This window comes from Phascolarctos cinereus, unplaced genomic scaffold (assembly GCF_003287225.1).
Source record: "Phascolarctos cinereus isolate Bilbo 61053 unplaced genomic scaffold, phaCin_HiC Scaffold_9;HRSCAF=440, whole genome shotgun sequence".
Classification (NCBI taxonomy): Eukaryota; Metazoa; Chordata; class Mammalia; order Diprotodontia; family Phascolarctidae; genus Phascolarctos; species Phascolarctos cinereus.
The window spans coordinates 78,491,994-78,512,813 of NW_027556402.1; the positions used below are offsets into that span (position 1 = coordinate 78,491,994).

The 20,820-nt window shown below is 37.8% G+C and overlaps 1 protein-coding gene across 1 annotated transcript in view; it reads left to right on the forward strand.

Annotated features, from left to right (window-relative positions):
* Nucleotides 1-1,680: 1,680 nt before the first annotated feature.
* GLRA3 (glycine receptor alpha 3) overlaps nt 1,681-20,820 on the forward strand; it is a 174,150-nt gene continuing 155,010 nt past the window's right edge. The window contains exon 1 of the mRNA XM_078148847.1: nt 1,681-1,988. Coding sequence (XP_078004973.1) covers nt 1,681-1,988 — 308 coding nt within the window. The remainder of the gene's footprint in view (nt 1,989-20,820) is intronic.

Genomic DNA, 20,820 nt, shown 5'->3' on the forward strand with positions numbered 1-20,820 from the left:
CTGAGGGCCAAATCAGGCCAGCAGCCTGTTATTGTTGTTGAATAAGTAAAAATCATTCTTTGTTGGCAGGTACAAACATTGATGGTGATCCAGATTTGTTTGACCCACTCATTCTTTAAGATTAGATTATTTACTTTCCAATTAATTTTTAGTCTATCTTTCCATGGCCCTTTATTACATGTAATTTTTATCGCATCATGATCTAAAAAGGATCAATTCAATATTTCTGCCTTTCTGCATTGGATTGTGAGGTTTTTGTGCCCTAGTGCACGGTGAATTTTTGTGGAAGTGCCATGTACCGCTGAGAAAAAAGTATATTCCTTACTATCCCCATTCAGTTTTCTCCAGAGGTCTACCATATCTAACTTTTCTAAGATTCTATTCACATCCATAACTTCTTTCTTCTTTATTTTGTGGTTAGATTTATCTAGTTCAGAGAAAGGGAGGTTGAGGTTCCCTACTAAAACTAGTACAACTAGTACAATACTTAATACAACCTCCCATCCCTTAACTTCACCTCTACGAATTTGGATGCTATACCACTTGGTGCATATGTTTAGTAATGATATTACTTCATTGTCTATAGTGCCTTTCAGCAGGATGTCATTTCCTTCCTTATCTCTTTTAATTAGGTCAGTTTTTGCTTTGGCTTTGTCTGAGATCAGGATTGCTATCCCTGCTTTTTTTACTTCAGCTGAAGCATTCTACTCCAGCCTTTTACCTTTACCCTGTGTATATCCTTCTATTTCAAATGCGTTTCTGTAAACAACACATTGTAGAATTATGGTTTTTAATCCATTCTACTATCCACTTCCATTCTGTGGGAGAGTTCATCTCATTCACATTCACAGTTATGATCACTATCTGTATCTTTCTCTCCATCCTACCCCTCCTGTTTATGCTTTTCTTTCTCCTTTGCACTCCTTAGTAGTGTTTTACTCTTGACCACAACCTCCCTCAATGTGCTCTCCTTTCTATCCCCCCTTCCTGTTCTTTCCTCTTGCCCCTATTGCCTATAGGGCAAGGTAGATTTCTATACCTGAGTATGTTATTCCCTTCTTGAGCCAAATCCAATGACAGTAAGGTTCAAACTATGCTCATCTCCCTCCCTTCTTTCCCTTTACTGTAATATGTCTTTGTGCCTCTTCATGTGATGTAATTTGCCCTTTTCTGCCTTCTCCTTTCCCTTTCTCCCATTACAATCCCTTTTCACCACTTAACTAACCAAGTTTTTGTCATTGCATCAAAGTCAACTTAAATCCACACCCTCTCTGTATATCCCTTCTAAATGTCTTAATAAAGAAACAATTCTCAAGAGTTACAAGTATAATCTTCCCATGTAGGGATGTAAACAGTGTGCCCTTATTGAATAACATGTTGTTGTTGTTTTTTCTTCCCTGTTTACCTTTTTATACTTCTCCTGAGTCTTGCATTTGAAGACCAAATTTTCCATTGAGCTCCAGTCTTTTCATCAGGAAAGTCTGGAGGTCTCCAATTTCATTGAATATCCATCTCCTCTCCTGAAAGATTATGCTCAGTTTTGCTAGGTAGTTGATCCTTGGTTGTAATCCAAGCTCCTTTGCCTTACAGAATGTCATATTCCAAGCCCTCCCATCTTTTAATGTAGAAGCTGCAAGGTCCATCCCATGCTTCTTGAACTGGGGGCTAGGGGCCTGGTTAATGGTTTTGTGTTCTGTGACCTCAGGTGTTGGCAGCTGGAGGCTGGAGACATCTGGTAGCTTATCTGGTGCTGAGCTAGAGCTGGTGGTGGTGGCTGGTGTGTACCTGGCATTGGTGCTTGCCTGCTCCACTACCCTGGGGCTCAGTATCTCCCAGTGGTTTGCTGAGGTGGGGCTTACCCCTGGCTTACTGGGATGCCTCCTGTCTTGTATTGGTCCCCTTCAGCTACAGCAAGAAGGACTTTTCCTGTTAATCCCCCGAGCCTCTGAGCTGAAAGACTGCTGCACCTCCTCTTTCTGCTGGCTCCAGTATTCCAGGATTTTTCCTGGGGCAATATTCTCTGGGTTTTTCAAGGTCAATAAGGGAGGGTGAGAGTGACTTACTACTTACTCTGCCATTTTGGCTCCTGGAGGTTGAAATAAGTGACTTTCAAGCATTCTGTCTGCGGGCTGATAGCTCCAAAAGCAGCCACTGCCACTGTCACTGCTTCTGCTGCCAATTCAGTCACTCCCAAGGCATGCTTCTGATTGGCTGGGGCTGGAGTTTACTGGCGCTGCCTGTGCTAGACTGCGCTTCTCTCTCACCTATGTCTAACATACCCCTTCCTGCTGACTTTCTAAGTTGTCTTTGCTGTCTGCGGGCTGAGAACTCTGGAAACCACCACTGCTGCCAGTGATTCAGTCCCCCAAGACTTACTCTGGCTTTGCTGGGGCCAGGTCTGTGGTGGTGTGGCCTGTGATGGACTATATTCCTCTCTCACCCTGTAGCAACATACTTTTCCTGTTGACCTGCCCAGTGGCCTTGGGCTAGAAATCTGCCTCACTCTGTCTCTTTGTGGGTCCTGCTGCTCTAGAATTTGTTCAGAGTCTCTTTTTAAGGGTATTTTAAGGAGTTTGGTGGAGGTCTCAGGCAAATCCCTGCCTTCACTCAGCCATCTTGGCTCCAACCCCAATATAAATATCTTAATGGTGATCCAGATTTGGCAGTCTATAGTTTGCCTACTCCTGAATTAATCCAAGTCCCTCATTTTACATATGAGGAAATGAATGGCAAAACTGGAGTTCATTCAGAGGCTGCATGATTCAAATCCAGCACCCTTTCCACTTCACCACAGTGCATATTTATGATCTTGAAGATGGTAATGAAACCATAGCTACATATGTGAAGTAATCATTAGAAATAAATCAGAAACTTGCAGTCTAGTCTTCTGAGTAAACATTTCATATGGTCCCCTTACAACTTTTCTTAAACTTAAAAAAAAAATTGCATTTCTTGGTCCCCCTTTAGTATACCAGGCTTTTGGGAAGCACTGTTTTTTTTTCCTTTTTTTATTAACAAAATAAGACCATTGGGCTATTAAAACTAATTAACTAGCACTTATTAAGGGTTAACTATTTGCCAAGCGTTGGGAACATGCATACAAGTAGAAAGAAAGACAGTCCTGTCCTCAAAGAGCTAACAGACAACATATAAAAGGAAGAAGAAAAGTAAGAAGGGGAGAGAAAGGTGTCTAGTCTGGGATAGGATGAGCCTGAAATGCAGTCTAGAAAGGAAGAAGACTTTACTGGCCCCGGCACCTTTCTTAAATAGATGTTCTGAGAGGAGCCATTCAATCAGGAGAGGCTAAAGGGGTGGAGAGTGCTTCCCCTGGGTATCATTCACATTTCAGATATATTTCTCATTTATAAATTTAACTCCTTAAGGGAACTTAATGATAATTCAGTTTAAACTCCTTATTCTATAAGAGATTGAGGCCCAGAAAAGTGAGCTGATTTTCCCAACCATGATAAGTAGTAGATTCAGGGTTTGCTGGGGGTTCCACTGACTCTGAATTCAGTACACTTTCTAGTACAGCAGACTACCTCTTCAAAGAGCACTTGAATGCAGATAAGTTTAATTTAATATAAAACTTTATTCTTGTTTATAGTTTTGATGTTTCTTTTGTGCTGAATGGAAGGAAATCTAACTTGTCAAACCATTTTATTTCTTGTATTTCTTGTTTTGTGTATTTTGAATTTGATATGCTTAAGATTTTTTATCTTAATTCTTACATGATTGATACAGTAGTTTTAATTTTTTTAAGCGTTCACTAGTAATGATGAAAGTTCACACCTTTATACTTAAAACAGACTATGTTCTTATATGCTGTATTAAAAAAATTAACCAAAGGGGCAGCTAGGTGGCGTAGTGAATAGAACACAGGCCCTGGATTCAGGAGGACCTGGGTTCACATCTGGCCTCAGACAAATAACTTACTAGCTGTGTGACCCTGGGCAAGTCACTTAACCCCATTGCCTAGCCCCCCCCAAAAAAAAATTAAACAAGTGATAAAGTTAGTTTTAAAAAATTGTGGAAACCACATTTATATGTGTAAAAAATAAGTGCAAGAATATGTGCTTTATTTTAAAAAGCAAAAGGGAAAATAGAACACACAAATTCTCCCCTTGTCATAGAAAGATTCTCTAAGAAGATAGATCTGGACAATGTAAGAAGAAAATTCATTCTTATTCTTAAAGGAATGATATGAATCCAGAGATGCCAGGAGAGTAAGGTCATCCAGTACTGGAACTACTCAACTCTTCTTTTACTTCCATTTTCTCTGCAGAGAAGAATAATCTTTAGGCAATGAAGTATAGAATAAAAATGGTTAGTAATACATGAAAATTGGTAAGATAAGACTCATAATTTGGATAGGAAAATTTAAGTTATACCTTATTTAAAAGGAAAGGGATAGATAATAGAAGCAATGAAACAGCTTTGCATATTAAGAAAGTAAGTTCAAATGAAGAAGTCTCAAAATTGGAGAATCATAGGAGGGTAAAATAGATGAGGAGCTCAGGAAAAGAGGATCAGAAACCTGTCCCAGAGATATCTTAGAGTAGTAATGGGAAGCTTCAGTTATATATTCATTTCTTAGAACTCTCTCCGCTTTTCTCTTTCTTTTTCCTTTTCTTCTTCCCTGTGCCCTTTCATCTATCTCTGTCTCTGAAAAACAAGTAGTTTATATTTTGTTTACCTGTTAATGGTAATTTCATTCTTCAAAAAGCGGAGAAAGCAATAATAGGAACTGCTGTTCTAGACCTGATTCTGACCAATAAGGAAGAACTGATTGCTGAAGTAGAGATGATGAAAATATTCAGAAGACTTGAATATGCTATCTTAGAATCCATAAGGACAAAAGAGAAGATATTTAAACATAGTGTGAAATTTGTACTAGGTTTCAGAAGAACAATAAAAGCATAGATAAGTTGACCCAGGAGACAAGGGAAAAAGTGAAAAAAATGAAATTAGGAAAATTGAAATTATTGTGATGGAGAAGGAAAAAATGAACATTTCAAAGAAAACATTGTGAATTGATAAGAAATTGGTAGATCATATTTTCTTTATTTTAAGACTTCTGTAGAAAATGAAATAAAGAACAGGTAACTGTGGGTGATTCTATAAAAATAATTTCAAGAATTCTAATATTCAGCAATAGCTAACACTTGTTATACATCCTGAGAACTTTTTTTTTGGTCTATAGCAATATCAGGGGAAAGAGGAAGATCAAAGAACAGATAAAACCACCACTTACAGTAGATAATGGAAAACAGAAGTTCAAACTATTAACATTTTATTTCGCTTCCATTTTCTATGAAAAGGAGAATAATTTTCAGACAAGGAAGTGTAAAATAAAAATGGTTAGTAGGAAGTTGAAATTATTACGTAAAAAAACCTTTCTGCTTTCAATGAGTTTGAATTATTCAGCCCAGATATACTGCATCTTAAGCTATTGAAAAGACTAGCAGATTTACTTAGTGAGTTCTTGCCAGTGATCTTCAGAAAATCCTAGACAATAGAGCTTGTTTGTTTGTTTGTGTGTTTTTCTAAAAAATAAGTTAGGTGACTTCAGAACTGGTTGAAAAACCAGATCCAAAGAATAATCATTAATGGATTGACATCAACTTAGAGGGAGGTATCTAGGAGGTAGCCCTGTGAATTTTTGCCATTTACTTTGTTCTGTGTAACTTTTCTATCCATGGCTTAAAGACATTAATAAAATACTTATAAAAATTTTGGATGACTCAAAGCTAACACAGAGACAGCTAGAAAACTTAGAGGGTTGAATATTAGACTTAGGTAAAAGATTTGAATTTTAATCCCGGCTCAGATGTTTACTAATTGTGTGACCCTGAGAAGTCATTAAACTTCTTTGATCTGTTGTTTCCTTATCTATAAAATGAGGAAATTCTACTTGCTGGCCTTTTGAGGTAGCAAGGTGGTACAGTGTATAGAACGCTGGATTTGAAGTTAGGAGTTAGAATCCCGCCTCAGTCCCTTACTAGCTATATATAGTCAATATGAATGAAAAGTATGACATGGCAGATTAAACAAAAGAATGAAATCTAATGTTTCCTTAATAGAACATGTTGTACAGAACAAAGAAAAAAAGTTCCATTATACTCTGCCCTAGCCAAATAACATTGAAGCTGAGGCTTGTGTTCTGTGGACCGCACTTTAGGAAGGACATTGATAAACTGTAGCATGTCCAGATGGTGTTATCCAGAATGATGTAAACCTGTAAATCATTATGCATGAGTGTTTGTTGAGAGAAATAGAGATGCTTAAGCTGAGAAAGAAGAACTTAATGGGAACAGAATGAATTGTCTTGAAGCATCGTCCATTATTCAGAACCCGGACAAGCATGCTGTCTTGAAATTGACATACAATACTGATGAACTTCTCCAGGCAAGCAAATTTTGACATAATTTGCCATAAGCCTTCACAGTATCAAAGACCTTGGTCAGGTCTACAACCATGTGTACAGACCTCTGTTCTGCTCCTGACATTTATCCTGGAGTTATCAGGCAGCAAACATATGAACCATTCCTCAGCCCTTTCTGAAGCCACATTGGCTCTCAAGTAGACAACCATCTTCCAGGTGAAGGATCAGCCTATTAAGGAGGACTCTGGCAAGAATTTTGCCAGTAGTGACTAAGAGAGAATCCACCCCTCCACCGAGATTGTCACAGGACAATCTATTTCCTTTGCCTGTATAGAGATGAACAATGGAGGTGTCCTTAAACTCCTGAAGGATAACTTCCTTTTGCCATATAACCTTAAAAATTTCAGTCACATTTGTATGAGCAACGGACCACCCCCCCCACACACACACACATTGTAAATCTCAGCTGGAATAGTCAGCATCAGGTACTTTGCCATATGAAAGGAGCTTAATGGCATTCAAAACCTCTTCTTCAGTTGGTACTTCAGCTATGGAGGGATTGACTTCAACCTGAGGTAAACAGTCAGTGGCCTCAGCATTGATTGATAATGGTCTGTTGAGAACACTGTGGAAGTGTTCAGCCCATCTCTCAAGGATCCTGTCCTTACCACTAATCATATGGCTCCATCAGCACTGAGTAGCCTAGGTCTTTGGCCCATAAATAACCTTCAGGGCATCAATAACAGTGCTTTGGATTGTTAAAATCAGCATAAAACTGAATTTCATCTTCCTTCTTAATGAGTCGAGGGTCTTGCAGCTCTCTAAGCTTCACCTATACTTTACTTTTGATGGAATTAAATGCTGTCTTCTTAGAGATGGATGAACTACCTTGCTGGTAAACCCTGTGGAGTTCTCATTTTTTAATGTGGCAGCTTCTGAATTTCCCCATAGTTTTTATCAAACCAGTCTTGATGTTTGTGGGTGTTCTGACCCAGATGAGCAAATGTAGTGCTATACACCAAATCTCTGAAAGCTAACCACTCCTTTTCTGCTCCACTGTTGGCAACTGTATGTTGGCTCAATTTTCCCTCCAACTGTTCCCACTCAGAGAAGTACTCTAATCTATTGGCATTAATTCTTCTGGTAGTCATTTTGCCTTGGGCCTGGCACTTTTGTTGAATGTGAATATTTAACTTGGAGAGGATAAGTCTATGATCAGTACAGCACTCCCAAGTCAAACATTGCCTTCATTACTCTCATATCCTGTTTGTTTCTTCTTACAATCAGTCTATTAAACGTCAATGTTTCCTACAAGGGTGCATCTACGAAGTTTTATTGAATTTAGGTAAATTGAAGATAATGTTGGTTATGAGGTTATGAGATGCACAAGTCTTCAGTAGTAAGTGATCACTGCTGTTGCTGTTTCCAAATCCATTTCTCCCAAGGACTCCCTGCCATATCTGGTAGTCTGAGCCTACTCTAACATTAAAGTCACTCAGAATTATAAGCTTGTCCTCTTGGCACATTGATGATGAGGATCTCCAGGTCTTCATAAAATTTTTCTTTGACCTCATCAGGGTTTGTTATGGTGAGAGCATAGGCACTAATGATGGCAGTGTGGCATTTTCCTGCAAGTGGCAATCACATTGTCAGATTAGTTTTGATTACAAAACCTATACTAGCTTCATGTCACTCCTCTTCACTGTATCCAGAAAAAAACATGTATCCAGCTCTGATTTCAGTAATCTGGCCTTCATTTAACAGCCTTGTTTCACTCAGGGCTGCTATTTGGAATGTGATACCTGCTGAATTCTCTCCCAACAAGAGCTGTTCATCTTTCAGGTTTACTGGATTTTGTGTTGTCTGTAAGTGTGCGTACATTCCATGTGCAAGTGGAATCATCTTTGTAGAAATTGTCGTGTGTGTGTGTGTGTGTGTGTGTGTGTGTGTGTGTGTGTTTCAACCACAGGGTGAGATCCCCACCTGCTGCCATAATCGGGTCAGAGTTAGTTAGACAGTTTTTAGGGCACCTTTTCCAGACCCTTCCTCATACCAGAAGGTGAGCAATGGGATCTTTAAAAACAAAGGAGCTGCTAAATCCCAATTCTGCTTCCAGTAAGATGACCCCATGGCCTGGGCTGCCTATGGGCAGGGTTGAGACCACAACTCCCAGTGTATCCATACCTGCTGCTTCATCACTTGCCACAGGACTTTGAGATAGATAAGAATTGTAAAATGGTATGGGTGATGTTTTTTGATTCATGAATAAATCAGGTTTAAGTGAGGCAGAGTTGCATGAAGCTGTCAGCCTCACTCCCTCTTCTAGTCATCACAGTCCAGTGTCAGCACAGAGTCCTGTGGATGCAGTGGATAATCTTGGCGTCTTCAATATCTAACCAAGCTCTGAGCACTCCACAACACCTACTTCAGCTGTCTTCACGGCCATTGGAACAAGTTATTCTCATATGCCCATTACACCAGGGAAAGTCTTCACATGCTTGGGGTAGATACTCATCTAACTCACTGACAGGTTTGAAACCTCTAGGTTACCCTCAACCTGGTTTAGCCTGTCTGTCAAAATAGTTTATCAGGGTATGGCCACTGTGCATGCTCCAACTTATTGGATCCACAGGTGAGAGTTAGATGGATCAGGTGGACACCAAAGGTAGAAAGCAGCCCTCACACAAGAGGTACTAGTCTTCCCAGAACTCCCCCTACACTCCACACATTTTCAAATATGTAAAGGGACAAAACACCTAAGAGACAGTGAATCATCAGAGATTTTCAAGCAGAGTCTGGATAGTCACTTTCCAGAGATAGTCTAGGATGATTTCCTCTTCATATATTGACTACATGGCTTTTGGCATTGATTTAAGATTTTGTGTATCTTATATTCCTTCTATTATGTTTAGATGATGGAGAAAATGTCAGTTAAAGAAAACTGCACTTTTACTACCCTTTGGGGTTCTGTAGTAGAGGAAAAATTGTGCCCACAACAACTGATTATATTTATTGCCCCCTTGTACAGGGACACTCAAGAGCAGAGCAGATTTCCTGGTTGCTAGAATCATTCCTACTGAACTTCTAGTAGGCTCATACCTAGCAGGCCAGGGTAGATCATGCTGCAAATAGACTTAGTACCTGTTTGTGCACCTATTGAATATTTGGCACTTTTTGAGAAGTGTGACTAGTAACTAAAAATATCTATTAATGATCAAAAGTCATAAAAAAGAAAATCCCAGACGACCTAGTTAATAAAATTCAATTCTTCAATAAACTTGTGTTAAGCCCATATTATTTATAAGGCAACAGTGCTATAATGGATACAGAGTTGATCATTAAGTCAGGGAGACCTGGACTAAAATCTTATTTCTGATGCATCTAAGCTGCTAACCATGGATATATCACTTAAACTCTTAATATCCTAGGTGAATCTCTAAGAATATAAGTTACAGAAGAGTTGCTGATCTGTATTTTTGGAAATAGTTTCCACACTGGGAGTTCCCCACAATATGAAATCATAGGTCCCCTCTGCCCCCAAACTAATTATGAGGCATTGCGCACAGAAGGACGAAAACAAAACCGTTGCTGTTCTCAGGCAGCTTTCATTCTATGGATATCTCCAGACATGCTATGAAAGATATGGCAGTTCAATTAACTAACATAGCTAACATTTACAGAGGGGGCCATCTAAAGTGGATGAGTAAAAGAACCTACTGAACTTTTCCTCAAAATATGTGGCCTTTTGAATTAATTTCCTTAGGCACTTTCCAAAGAAATTAGGAAACTATGAAGAGGGTCAGGCATAGTGAGAAATGACTTGAATTCAGATGGAGGCATTTTGGATCTCAAGAATCAATGGGTTACCTAGAAAAAAGTCATGTGGCAGTCAGTTGGAAATCTCAGATTGGAGCTCATGGGCAAGATTGGGATTGGATATGTGTATTTAGTTATTTCTTTATACAGGTATCACTAAGATATTTCTTTTATTTTATTTTAGACCAACTAAATGATGAAGCGTGATCTTCTGAGGCAAGTATGGCATAGCAGAAAGAGCATTTGATCCCAAGTTAGAAGATCTAGTTTAAATTTTGACCCTATAACAAACTGACAAGTTAATTGATTTTGGGAAGTCAATTCCCCCTCTGGGTCTCAATTTATTCCACTGTAAATATGGAAAATAACAAATGTATTACCTACCTCACTGGATTATGTGAGGATCAAAAGGTTTTGCAATTCATAAATACTAAGTAAGTGTCAGGGGTTTTTTATATTTCCTTTTTCAATTGTTGAATAAAAATGTCATTATTCATGATATCATTTGATTTCCTGAATATTTATCAGAATTATCTGCTATTATAAAGGTATTGTATTGTATCACTGGGGACAGACTATGAGCTATTCAGGAAGACTTAGGACACTTATGTTGCTAGGCAAGTTATGGTACCTTGGACATCCCCTAGGTTTTATCTTCTAAGTCAAAGGTGACTATATGGATGGATGGAATTTCCATGCTGAAAGCTCCTCCATACTGGAGAAATTGCAAGTCATGATAGCATAGGTTTAGAAATAGAAGGACCAGAAGTCATCTAGCCCAACCACTTAATTTTACAGATGAGGAAAGTGGAGCCCATAGAAGTTAAGTGATTTGTTCAAAGTCATACAGGGAATAAATAATAGAGGTGGTATTTTAACCTGAATCATCCATTTCCAAGTATGGCACTTTTTCCTCTGCACAACATAGATTATTAACATATTGACATATGTGTTATTAAACCTTCAAAAGTTTAATTTACCTTTCAATGGAGAGTTAAGGGTATGGTTAAGGTTTTGGTGCATTTTTATTTACACAATGAAAAAGCAAGTATATAAAGCACGTGAGTCATAATAAAATGTTAGAAGGCAGTGAGGATTGTGTTCAAAATGTCTTAGCATGAGGGCAGCTAGGTGGCACAGTGAATACAGCACCGGGCCCTGGAGTCAGGAGGACCTGAATTCTCACTAGCTGTATGACCCTAGGCAAGTCACTTAACCCCAATTGCCTTGCCAATAAATAAATAAATGACTGAATGTATGAATGAATGAATGAACGAACAAGTAAATACATAAACAAAAGATAAATAAATGAATGAATGAATAAATAAATGAATAGATGAATAAATAAATAGAATGTCTTAGGATGGTGCCTTTCATGGCAGAAACGTGTATTGAAAGTGACTATAACATCTGTGAAAATATAAGAAACTTGTATTTAAAAAAAAAGGAATAAGCATCTTTGGTTCTATGATGGAAATGCCTTATAGAAACACCTTTTCTGGTATTTGATTCAGGACTTGGTATCCAACCTTCAGTGAATGAGGTATATAAAGAGAACATCTTCTATCAAAATCTACTTACTAGAAGAAAATATTTTTACTAATGAAGATTCTATGTGAACTTTTGTCTAACAGTGGCATCATGCTATACACAAATATACTTCAAGCTTTGAATACAACCCTCAGAACCATGATCTGGGGAAGCAGCTCCTGCAGAGAATCATTCTCCTAAAGAAACGTGGGTCAGGCAGGCCAGCCTGGCTAAGGCAATGAGCACTCTGAAGGAGAGAAGGGAGGTGGTATATGCCAGATAAGTCCAACCACCAATACCACCTTGACTATAATCTTTCTTCAGACCCTGATGGAAATAAATTGTGACCTTGAGCACAAGAGCTTTGGAAATAACAGCATTCCCCCCAACCACTAGAACTACTTCTAGACTAGCCCCCACAGAAATTGTTGAAAACAGACCCAGTTTCCTCTTAACCACCAGCAACATTGGCTGGCCAATTGCCACCAACAAGAAGACCCTGAGTTCTATGGGATTAGATCACACAGAGATGGACAATCAAACTTACCAACAAGAAGACCCTGAACCTAAGAGCTTTGGGCCCAAGAACCTTCCATACCGGTGCCCTCAGTCAGTGTCTTTAGGAGCAGCCGTTTTAGAGATTCTGTCTAATGGGAGAGAACTTGGAACTCAAAGTTTTAAAAAATGAATTTTGAAAATTATTTTTTCATGGAACTAATGATTTTTTAAAAAATTAAGCCAATATCACCTCATAATGAGTCTTCAGATTAAAACTTAATTGGAGAATGTTATGTAAATATAAAGGAATTCCTGAATAAAACTCTGAAATTTATTAGATGAATAATTTAGTAGAATTTTAAAGTGTAATGAGATCACTAAGAACTAGCATGGCTTCATCAAAATAGCAGATTCACTTTCATTTTTGGTAGGTCACAAGATTGCTAGATCAGGGGAGTATCATGGATATTCCAGAAGACATTTCATCACTCAGAAATTTGTGTTGTTGAAATTGGTTGAAATTGTCCTTATCCTTGTTGACACAATCAAGGGATTTACTCTAGATAAGTGAGTTTTGTTGTATTCAAAATTTGTTGCATAATCAAGCAAATCCACAGAGTAATGATCAGGGTCAACCTTAGTTTTCTCTAGTGCAAGATTCCTGGGATCTGCCCATATTCCTAATTTATTCAACTATTTTGCCAACAGCTTAGATGAAGTGATGGATGACAGGCTTAATAAATTTGTTTATAACAGCAAGGTGAGAGAAATAAACAAATTGGATGATGGAACTGAGATTCTTAAATCTCTCAACCATCTAGACTGAAAAGGTAACATTTAAAAAGGATAATTGTGAAAATCTGTACTTGACTCAGAAATTCAACAGAGAGATATATAGGACTAAGAAGACATAACTCAACACAAACTGAGAAGACTTTGAGGTTTAGTTGATTGCAAGCTAAATTACAGTCAATGACATGACAAAAAACAAAAACAACAACAACAAAAACTTAATGCCATCTTAAGCTGCATTAATAGAAATAATGTGTCCATGATGAGGGTATTAATAATCTTCCTATGTTGTATTGTGGTCCAAGTACATCTAGAATTGTGTGTTCCCTACCGGGTGCCACATTTGTGAAAGACTCCTTAGTTGAGTGAGTAGTGAGTAGAGATCAGTGTGTGTGGGATGCCACTCAAATTAAAAAAAACAAAACACAGAGGTATCCAAGGAGAAACAGAAAGTCAATTTATTATTATTTCAAATCTCGAGATTTGGGTGTGTACCTCCACCAGTATGACCTGATGAGGGGAGGCAAAGACACAGAAGCACAAAGCCAGGTTAAATAGTCTTAACAGGTAAACTTCACCTCCCACTAACTGTCCGTTAACTCGGCTCACAATGTCACACGCAAGACTCTACCACAGAACAAAGGAAATAGTATACATCTCTATATTTCTTAGTTTGTTGAGATAATGTCAAAGAAGCAATTAAAAATGTGCAGTCAAGTTAGACTTTGTACTGGGGAGCCAGGCCACCATGACAGAAAGATAATTTACAACTGTTTTGGAAGGTCTGAGAGATTGAATAGACAATGGGAATAGATAATGGAGGAAATTGGAAGGCATCTGAGTAAGGTCCTTTCAAAGGGAGATAAGGGGAGTAGATAAGGAACCTTTTAAGGGTTTTCTGGAGCCAGATTCTTTTAGGGTGAGGGGCAAAGGTGCATCTGAATAATATTAAAAGGTAGGCTAAGGCTTAACAAGCAGACAAATTTTAACTACTGATATATGGCACTAAAAAAAGAACTTACAGAAATCTATACTTAACCCTATCCTACCTCCTGAACTTATTACCAGATTTAGGACAGTCTTATCCCAAACCTTAATAACACTGAGCAGTCTTCACTGGGACATCCCATTCAAGTGTGACCAGGCTGGTGAAATGACTTGAAAACTGAAAATAGGAGGTTTCAGAGGGATATGGTATCTATCTTAAAGATCTGAAGAGTTGCCAGGTGAAAGGGCATATAGTTTTATTCTTCTTGTCCCTGAGAGTAGAACTTTGAGCAAAGACTCAAAGTTTCAGAGAAGGGCTTGATCCTGTAAAAAACTTTTTAACAATTATGTGGTATATACAAATAGAAGAGGCTGCATTGGGAGATACTAGACTTTCCTTCACTATGGGGCGTCAGGTAGCATATCAGTGATAACTTGTCAGAAATATTGTAAAGAGGGTTTTTGTTTTGGTATTATTTGGTTCTTTCATATCCCTTTCAACTCTGAGATTCTGGGATTCAAAAAAAGTGTCTGAAGGTTGACTTAAATGAGATCGATATAATATTTCATGACAGTACAGGAATTCCTATGCTCATTCAGGCTAATAATAATAATAATAATAATAATAATAATAATAAAAACCTTTTATATCTTCTGACAAAAAATCCTCCATAATCACATTGCTTATCTAGCATATGTGTAGAATATGTCTTTGAGGTTATGGACATTATTGTTTGAAAAGAAAATTGACTTTTTATTTTTTGTATTGGATTTCCAAGACCTTTTCTTTTGTAGTATTTTCTTATTAACCATGTTTTGTTTTTCAATAAAGAAGCTGAGCTCTTCAGAGCCAACATGTTAAAAAGTTATTTTTTCTCCATCGAATACCCATTTAAGAAATACTTGATATCTGAGTGCTTATATTAACAAAAATATATTTTGACTTCAGTGTGCAGTTTTTTGTTCTGAATTTCCTGTATGGGAATAACAATTCTTTTTGTTTCCATTGTGTTAGGTTGAATTCAATTTAAGAGTATTGGCATTAGTACTGATCTGTTTTAGTGTATGACCAAGTAGGACAACTTCACGTCACTGAGGCTTTCTTAAGAAATACATTGTTGGTACTATTGAAATTTATGTAGTGACCCCCATAGTCTCCAGTCTGGCTTGTTTTCTAAGTACTTGTCCATCAATGTTGGGAGACATCCCGAGTCTGCAGTTTTTGTCTTCCCTGCTATCTAGCACACAGCAGGTCATCCCCTACATGTTAGCCAGCACATAGAGCCCATTCCCCCTATCTAAAATCTCATTTCCTTATGATGCAGAAACTGGGGAGGAGCTAAAATGCAATGGCCCATCCTTTTGCTGATGTGGACCTATCTGAATTGTTTCTCATTATGAAAGTTAGCATTAAAAGCTGGATCCGTTTTGAACCCCTTGCTGATGTCTAGTGATCAGCCCATCAACATGTTGCTACGCTGATGTATTGTTTAATAAACTCCTTTTAATTCTCTTTTTTCCTGAGTTTTGCTTCATTAAGCAGGGTGAAAGCCCACACAAAGGATGTTCCTTTTACATAGTACCTTTTCTATTTACATGGGCATATTGCCTAACAGATATGTTAAGCTCTTTGAGGACAGGGAATATTTTTATTTGTTTTGTCTTTATATGCCCAGCACCAAGTACAGTATTTTGTACATAGTAGGTCCTAAATAAATAAATGATAGCTGCATTGGATTGGAGAAATGGGTATGGGAACACCGATTTGGAGCTAAAAGGGACTTTTTGTGTCATCTATTCCAAATCCCTAAAATGAGGAAACTGAACCTCACAGAAGGTTAATGGTTTTCCCAAGGAAGTAAATGGCAGTGCTACAATTTGAATGCACGTCCTCCAATTACAAAGGAAATGTGAGGGGAATAAGCATTTATTAACTTCCAGGTGTAGTATTCCATTTGATCCTAATAATAACCCCGGGCGATAGGTGCTATTGTTATCCCCATTTTACAGGTGAGAAAACTGAGGCAGAGTTTAAGAGACTTGCCCAGGGTCACATAGCTAGTAAGTGTCTGAGTTGGGATTTAAACAGACTTCAGATCCAGTGCTTTTTCCATTAATGCCACCCAGCTGCCTCTAGGAGAATTTTATCCTCAAGGTAGTTCTTAAGGCAACTAGGTGGCACAGTGGCACACAGTGAATACTGCACACTGGACCTAGCATCAAGAAGAACTTAGTTCAAATCCTGTCTCTGACACTTAGAAGCCATGTGACCCTGAACAAGTCAGTTCTACCTGTTTCAGTTTCCTTATATGTGAAGTAGGAATACTAATAGCACCTACCTCCTAGGGTTGTCAAAAGTATAGAATTAGAATAAGATAGTATTTGCATAGCTTTTTTTTTTGACTAAGCAATGGGGTTAAGTGACTTGCCCAGGGTCACACAGCTAGTAAGTATTAAGTGTCTGAGGCTGGATTTGAACTCTGGTACTCCTGACTCCAAGGCCAGCGCTCTATCCACTGTGCTACCTAGCTGCCCCGAAGATGTCAATTTTATTTTAAACTTTTTTTTTTTTTTTGCTCTTTGGTGGAGCAGTCAGGGTTAAGTGATTTGCCCAGGATCACACAGCTAGTAAGTGTCAAATGTCTGAGGCCGGATTTGAACTCAGGTCCTTCTGACTCCAAGGCTGGTGCTCTATCCACTGTGCCACCTAGCTGCCTCAATAAGATAGTGTTTGAAAAGTATTTTGCAAACCTTGAAGTGCTACATAAATGCTATTACTATTACTATTCTTTCCTTTCCTTTCTTTCCTCAATCTGATTAAACATCTTCTTGAGTCATATACTTCATTCTTTTTTTTTCTTTTTGCTTTTTAGTAACAAAAGTTATCATTCCCAAGCACAGTAAGGCTCTAGAAAATCATTGAAGCAGGTGATATCTGTCTTGGTCCTTCTCTATCTTGCACTGGTTTTATTCTGATTCTTCAGTGATTTCATACGGGCCATAAGTTCCACTTCCTTCCCCATCCATCATCCTTCCCTCATACTCTCTACAGCCTCTCCCCATCAAAACATAAGCATTCATCTTCCCTCTGATACCTTTAGAACCTTGCTCACTAGTATGTAACAAAATAAGGTAATGTCCGATTGGAACCATTCAACCAACATATTGCTATTGATATAATCATACTAGAAGCTTAATATTATAATGCCTTATTCCAGGTAAAATGCCTGGCTGACTAAGGACTTCTAGGACTAACAATAATACTAGGAATTTTAGGGGTTGTAGGAAAGATATTTTTGTTCAGAAGAGCTTTTGCAGTCTCTTAAATGATACTTGTAGGATCATAGGATTTGGAACTGAAAGAGATCTTACTAATCGTCTATCTAGTCTAATCCCTTTATAAGGATAGATGATAGAGAATTTAATAAGGGCTTGCTATGTATTGTACTGAATACAAATGTTGTTAATCCCTTGTTCTGAAGAAGACCAGTGACATCATGAGGGCAATGTCTTGACTTGGGTGTGAATTGGATGGGAGTGGAGCAGAGCTGCAAACTAATCAGCCTCCCTCTGTCTTCCGCAGTCATCAAACTGGCAAGACAAAGGTCAAGAGGTGATCACTCAGATTGCAGTGGATGACCTTGGCCTAAGTTAAAATCTTTCCCAGGTCTCAGTTTGTCGAAAGCAGGGGTGAGAAACCTGCAGCCTTGAGGCCACATGTGGCCCTCTAGGTCCTCAAGTGCCACCCTTTGACTGAATCCAAACTTCACAGAACAAATTAGGGTTAGGGTTAGCATTTTATTAATTATTGTTCTGTGAAGTTTAGATTCGGTCAAAGGGCTGCACTTGAGGACCTAGAGGGCCACATGTGGCCTCAAGGCTATAGGTTCCCTACCCCTGGTTTAAGGCCCCACCCATTCAGTCCCAGAGGGCTTAAGTAATAGTTGAGACCAAAGATGGCTCAATTTGTCAACACAATGATATCAGCCTGGGAGGGGAAGATGCCCAGAGTTTCTGGCCAGAACAGAAAACAATTGCTATTTATACTCATTCTAAGCCATCAAAGCTGAACAAATACAAATACAATCTAAACATCTACACAAATACAACCAATCAAGAAGGTCCCTGCCTTCAAAGAGCCTATATTCTGTTGGGTGAAAACAGCACATAAAAGGATAGTGGTAAATCTAAGGGAAAGATAGATGAGAAAAGGGGAAACTGAGACCCAAAATGTCTAATTAACTTGCCACAGGGTCACATGGGCAGTATGTAGCAGAGTTGAGATTCAAACCTAGGTCCTCTGAATCTAAATGTAGTACTTTTACCAAATACACCAGGCTTACTTTCTTTGACTGTGCTGAGTATTAGCCCTACCTACCTCTGTTTGCTATCCTTTGATGTGGGGCCAGTCTAAAGCAGCTTTCCCAAACATGCTACCATAACAGAAACAATAAAAGAGTCAAAATTGTAATACTGATTCCCCAAGCTTTGCAGTTTTACTGAGCCCAGATCCCTTAGCATTGAGATAACTTTACTAAAATTGCTTTACAATGTTAAGGAGACATCAAACAGTTTTATTTCCTGAATGGCAGCTTTAGCAATAATCTTGATAGTATTCAGAGATTGGAATAATAGACCTATTTAATTAATGTGTATTGAAAGCCTAGAATCTGGACTAGGGAAGGCCTGTAGCAACCTCATCAAAGAGATTAGAGAGTTCCTAAGTAATTGCTTATCATTTATTTTATGTTTCCCTTCTCAGTCCCTTACACTATTTAATGTTTGCTTTCTCCAGAGCATTCCACGTAGTAGGTACTTGGTATTTGTTTGTTGAATAAAGGAATGAATGGATATGTTTGCTGCTGAAAGTTCCAGTTTTCAATCAAATATTTCTAAATTGTGTGTTGGAAAATTTAATTACTGTAATTGAATGAAAACTGCCTGATCTCTCTTGGCTAGTAGTTAAGTAATGGTGCATTGTTGACATTTCTTATAGTTTGGGTATGAGCTTATTTTAACTCAGAAGAATTAAAAGGTCATGACAGTTAATTAATTGCTTGATTTATAGTTTCTTAATGACTTATTTATCCTAAGTCTAATTACACTCAAGAACACATTGAAAAGTGCTATAAAATGCCTACTTTGTGATTAGTACTTAAAACACAAATTGAGTAAATAGAAGGCAATAGCATAAAGTGGAATGAAGAAGTCATAGATTGAGAGTGAGAACATTGAGTTTCTAATCCAAAGTCAACCACTACAGAGTGTCCAAATTTGGCCACATCATTGGAACTCTGGGCCTCACTTTCTTTACCTGTAAAATAGAGAAGACAAAGTCCACTTGTTCGGAGTGTCCCAAAAAAAAAAAAAGATTGCTAATGCAAAAGCATTTTGACAAAGTCAAGGCATTATTGTAGTTAGATGAAATGCTTATGAAGAGATGGCCCCTGCCTTCAGGGAGCTTATGTTCTAATGATGGAAAACAAGATACAAAAGGATATCAGAAAGGTGAAGATAGCAGGAGCATAGGTGGGACATTGGGAAACTGAGGTACAGAAAGGCTAAGCAATTTGGCACAGGGATCACATAAGAAATAAGCAGAGGGATGAGCATTTGAGTCATAAGCTTACACAAACCTCATCTTGAATGGGTTTTGCCTTTAACTTTCCTTAAATATTTTATAAAGGATTTACCCAAAAGATGCCTTCTAGATTATAGCTTTAGAACTAAAAGGAACCTTATAGATCTACTGTTCCAACCTCCTCATTTTACAAAGGGAGAAACTCAGGTCTAGAGAGGTGGTGACTTCTCCAAGTCAATACACATTTTTAAGTAGCAGATTTCAAATCTAGTGCTTTTTAACAGTAATAATAGCTAACATTTAAATTGGGCTTTACAGTTTACAAATCACTTCATGTACATTATCTCATTTAATCATCACAACAGCCTGTGAGATTTTTATTACCTTCACTTCACAGTTAAGGAAACTGAAGCTGAGAGGACAAGGGGCTTATCCAGAATTACTCAGCCAATAATTACATAAGGTAGACTCTGAACTCAAGGCTTCCTGACTCTAAAACAAGTCCTCTATCCACTACACCAAGGTAATTTGCCATGAGTACAAGTTCACATTTATGTTGTACATTTCATGCTACAAGACTGGACTACCTTCTTTTTCCAATTATATATTTCTTGGATGAAACAGACCAGAAACCAAGAAAGACAGCTGATTGAAATATAATTTGATTTAATGTGATATTGAGAAAAATTATTGTGTGATGAATTTATCCATAGTTAGTTGAAGTAAAGGGGAAAAACTGATTATTTTCCCCTAAGGCATATAGAAAATATATATAACTCCTAATTTATATTTCAAAAATTCATTTATATGTCAGAGAGTCATAGATCTGAAATTAAATAAAAGGTTATATAAGATAATCTCATATATATAGACAGGAATGTCATCTGAATATCCCTGAAAAGTAGTTACTTATCCCATAAAGAAACATATTCAATTATTTTTTTAAGTTTTATTGATGTATTTTTTCTTTTTTTTTTGTATGTAATGGTCATACATAATCTTTTAGAATGTTCCCTTGTAACAAAGAAGTCCAATTAAACAAAACAAATTAACATATTAACCATCTGACTATATATGCCCCTTTTCTTACCTGAAGTCCTCCTGAAACCATTCCAGACTTGTAAACAGCAGAAAGGAGGGAAATAGGTCATTGTCCCTCTGGAGTCAAGACTGGTCATTGCAGTGATCTGAATTCTGATGTCATTGAGTATTATTTTACATTATCTTCTTG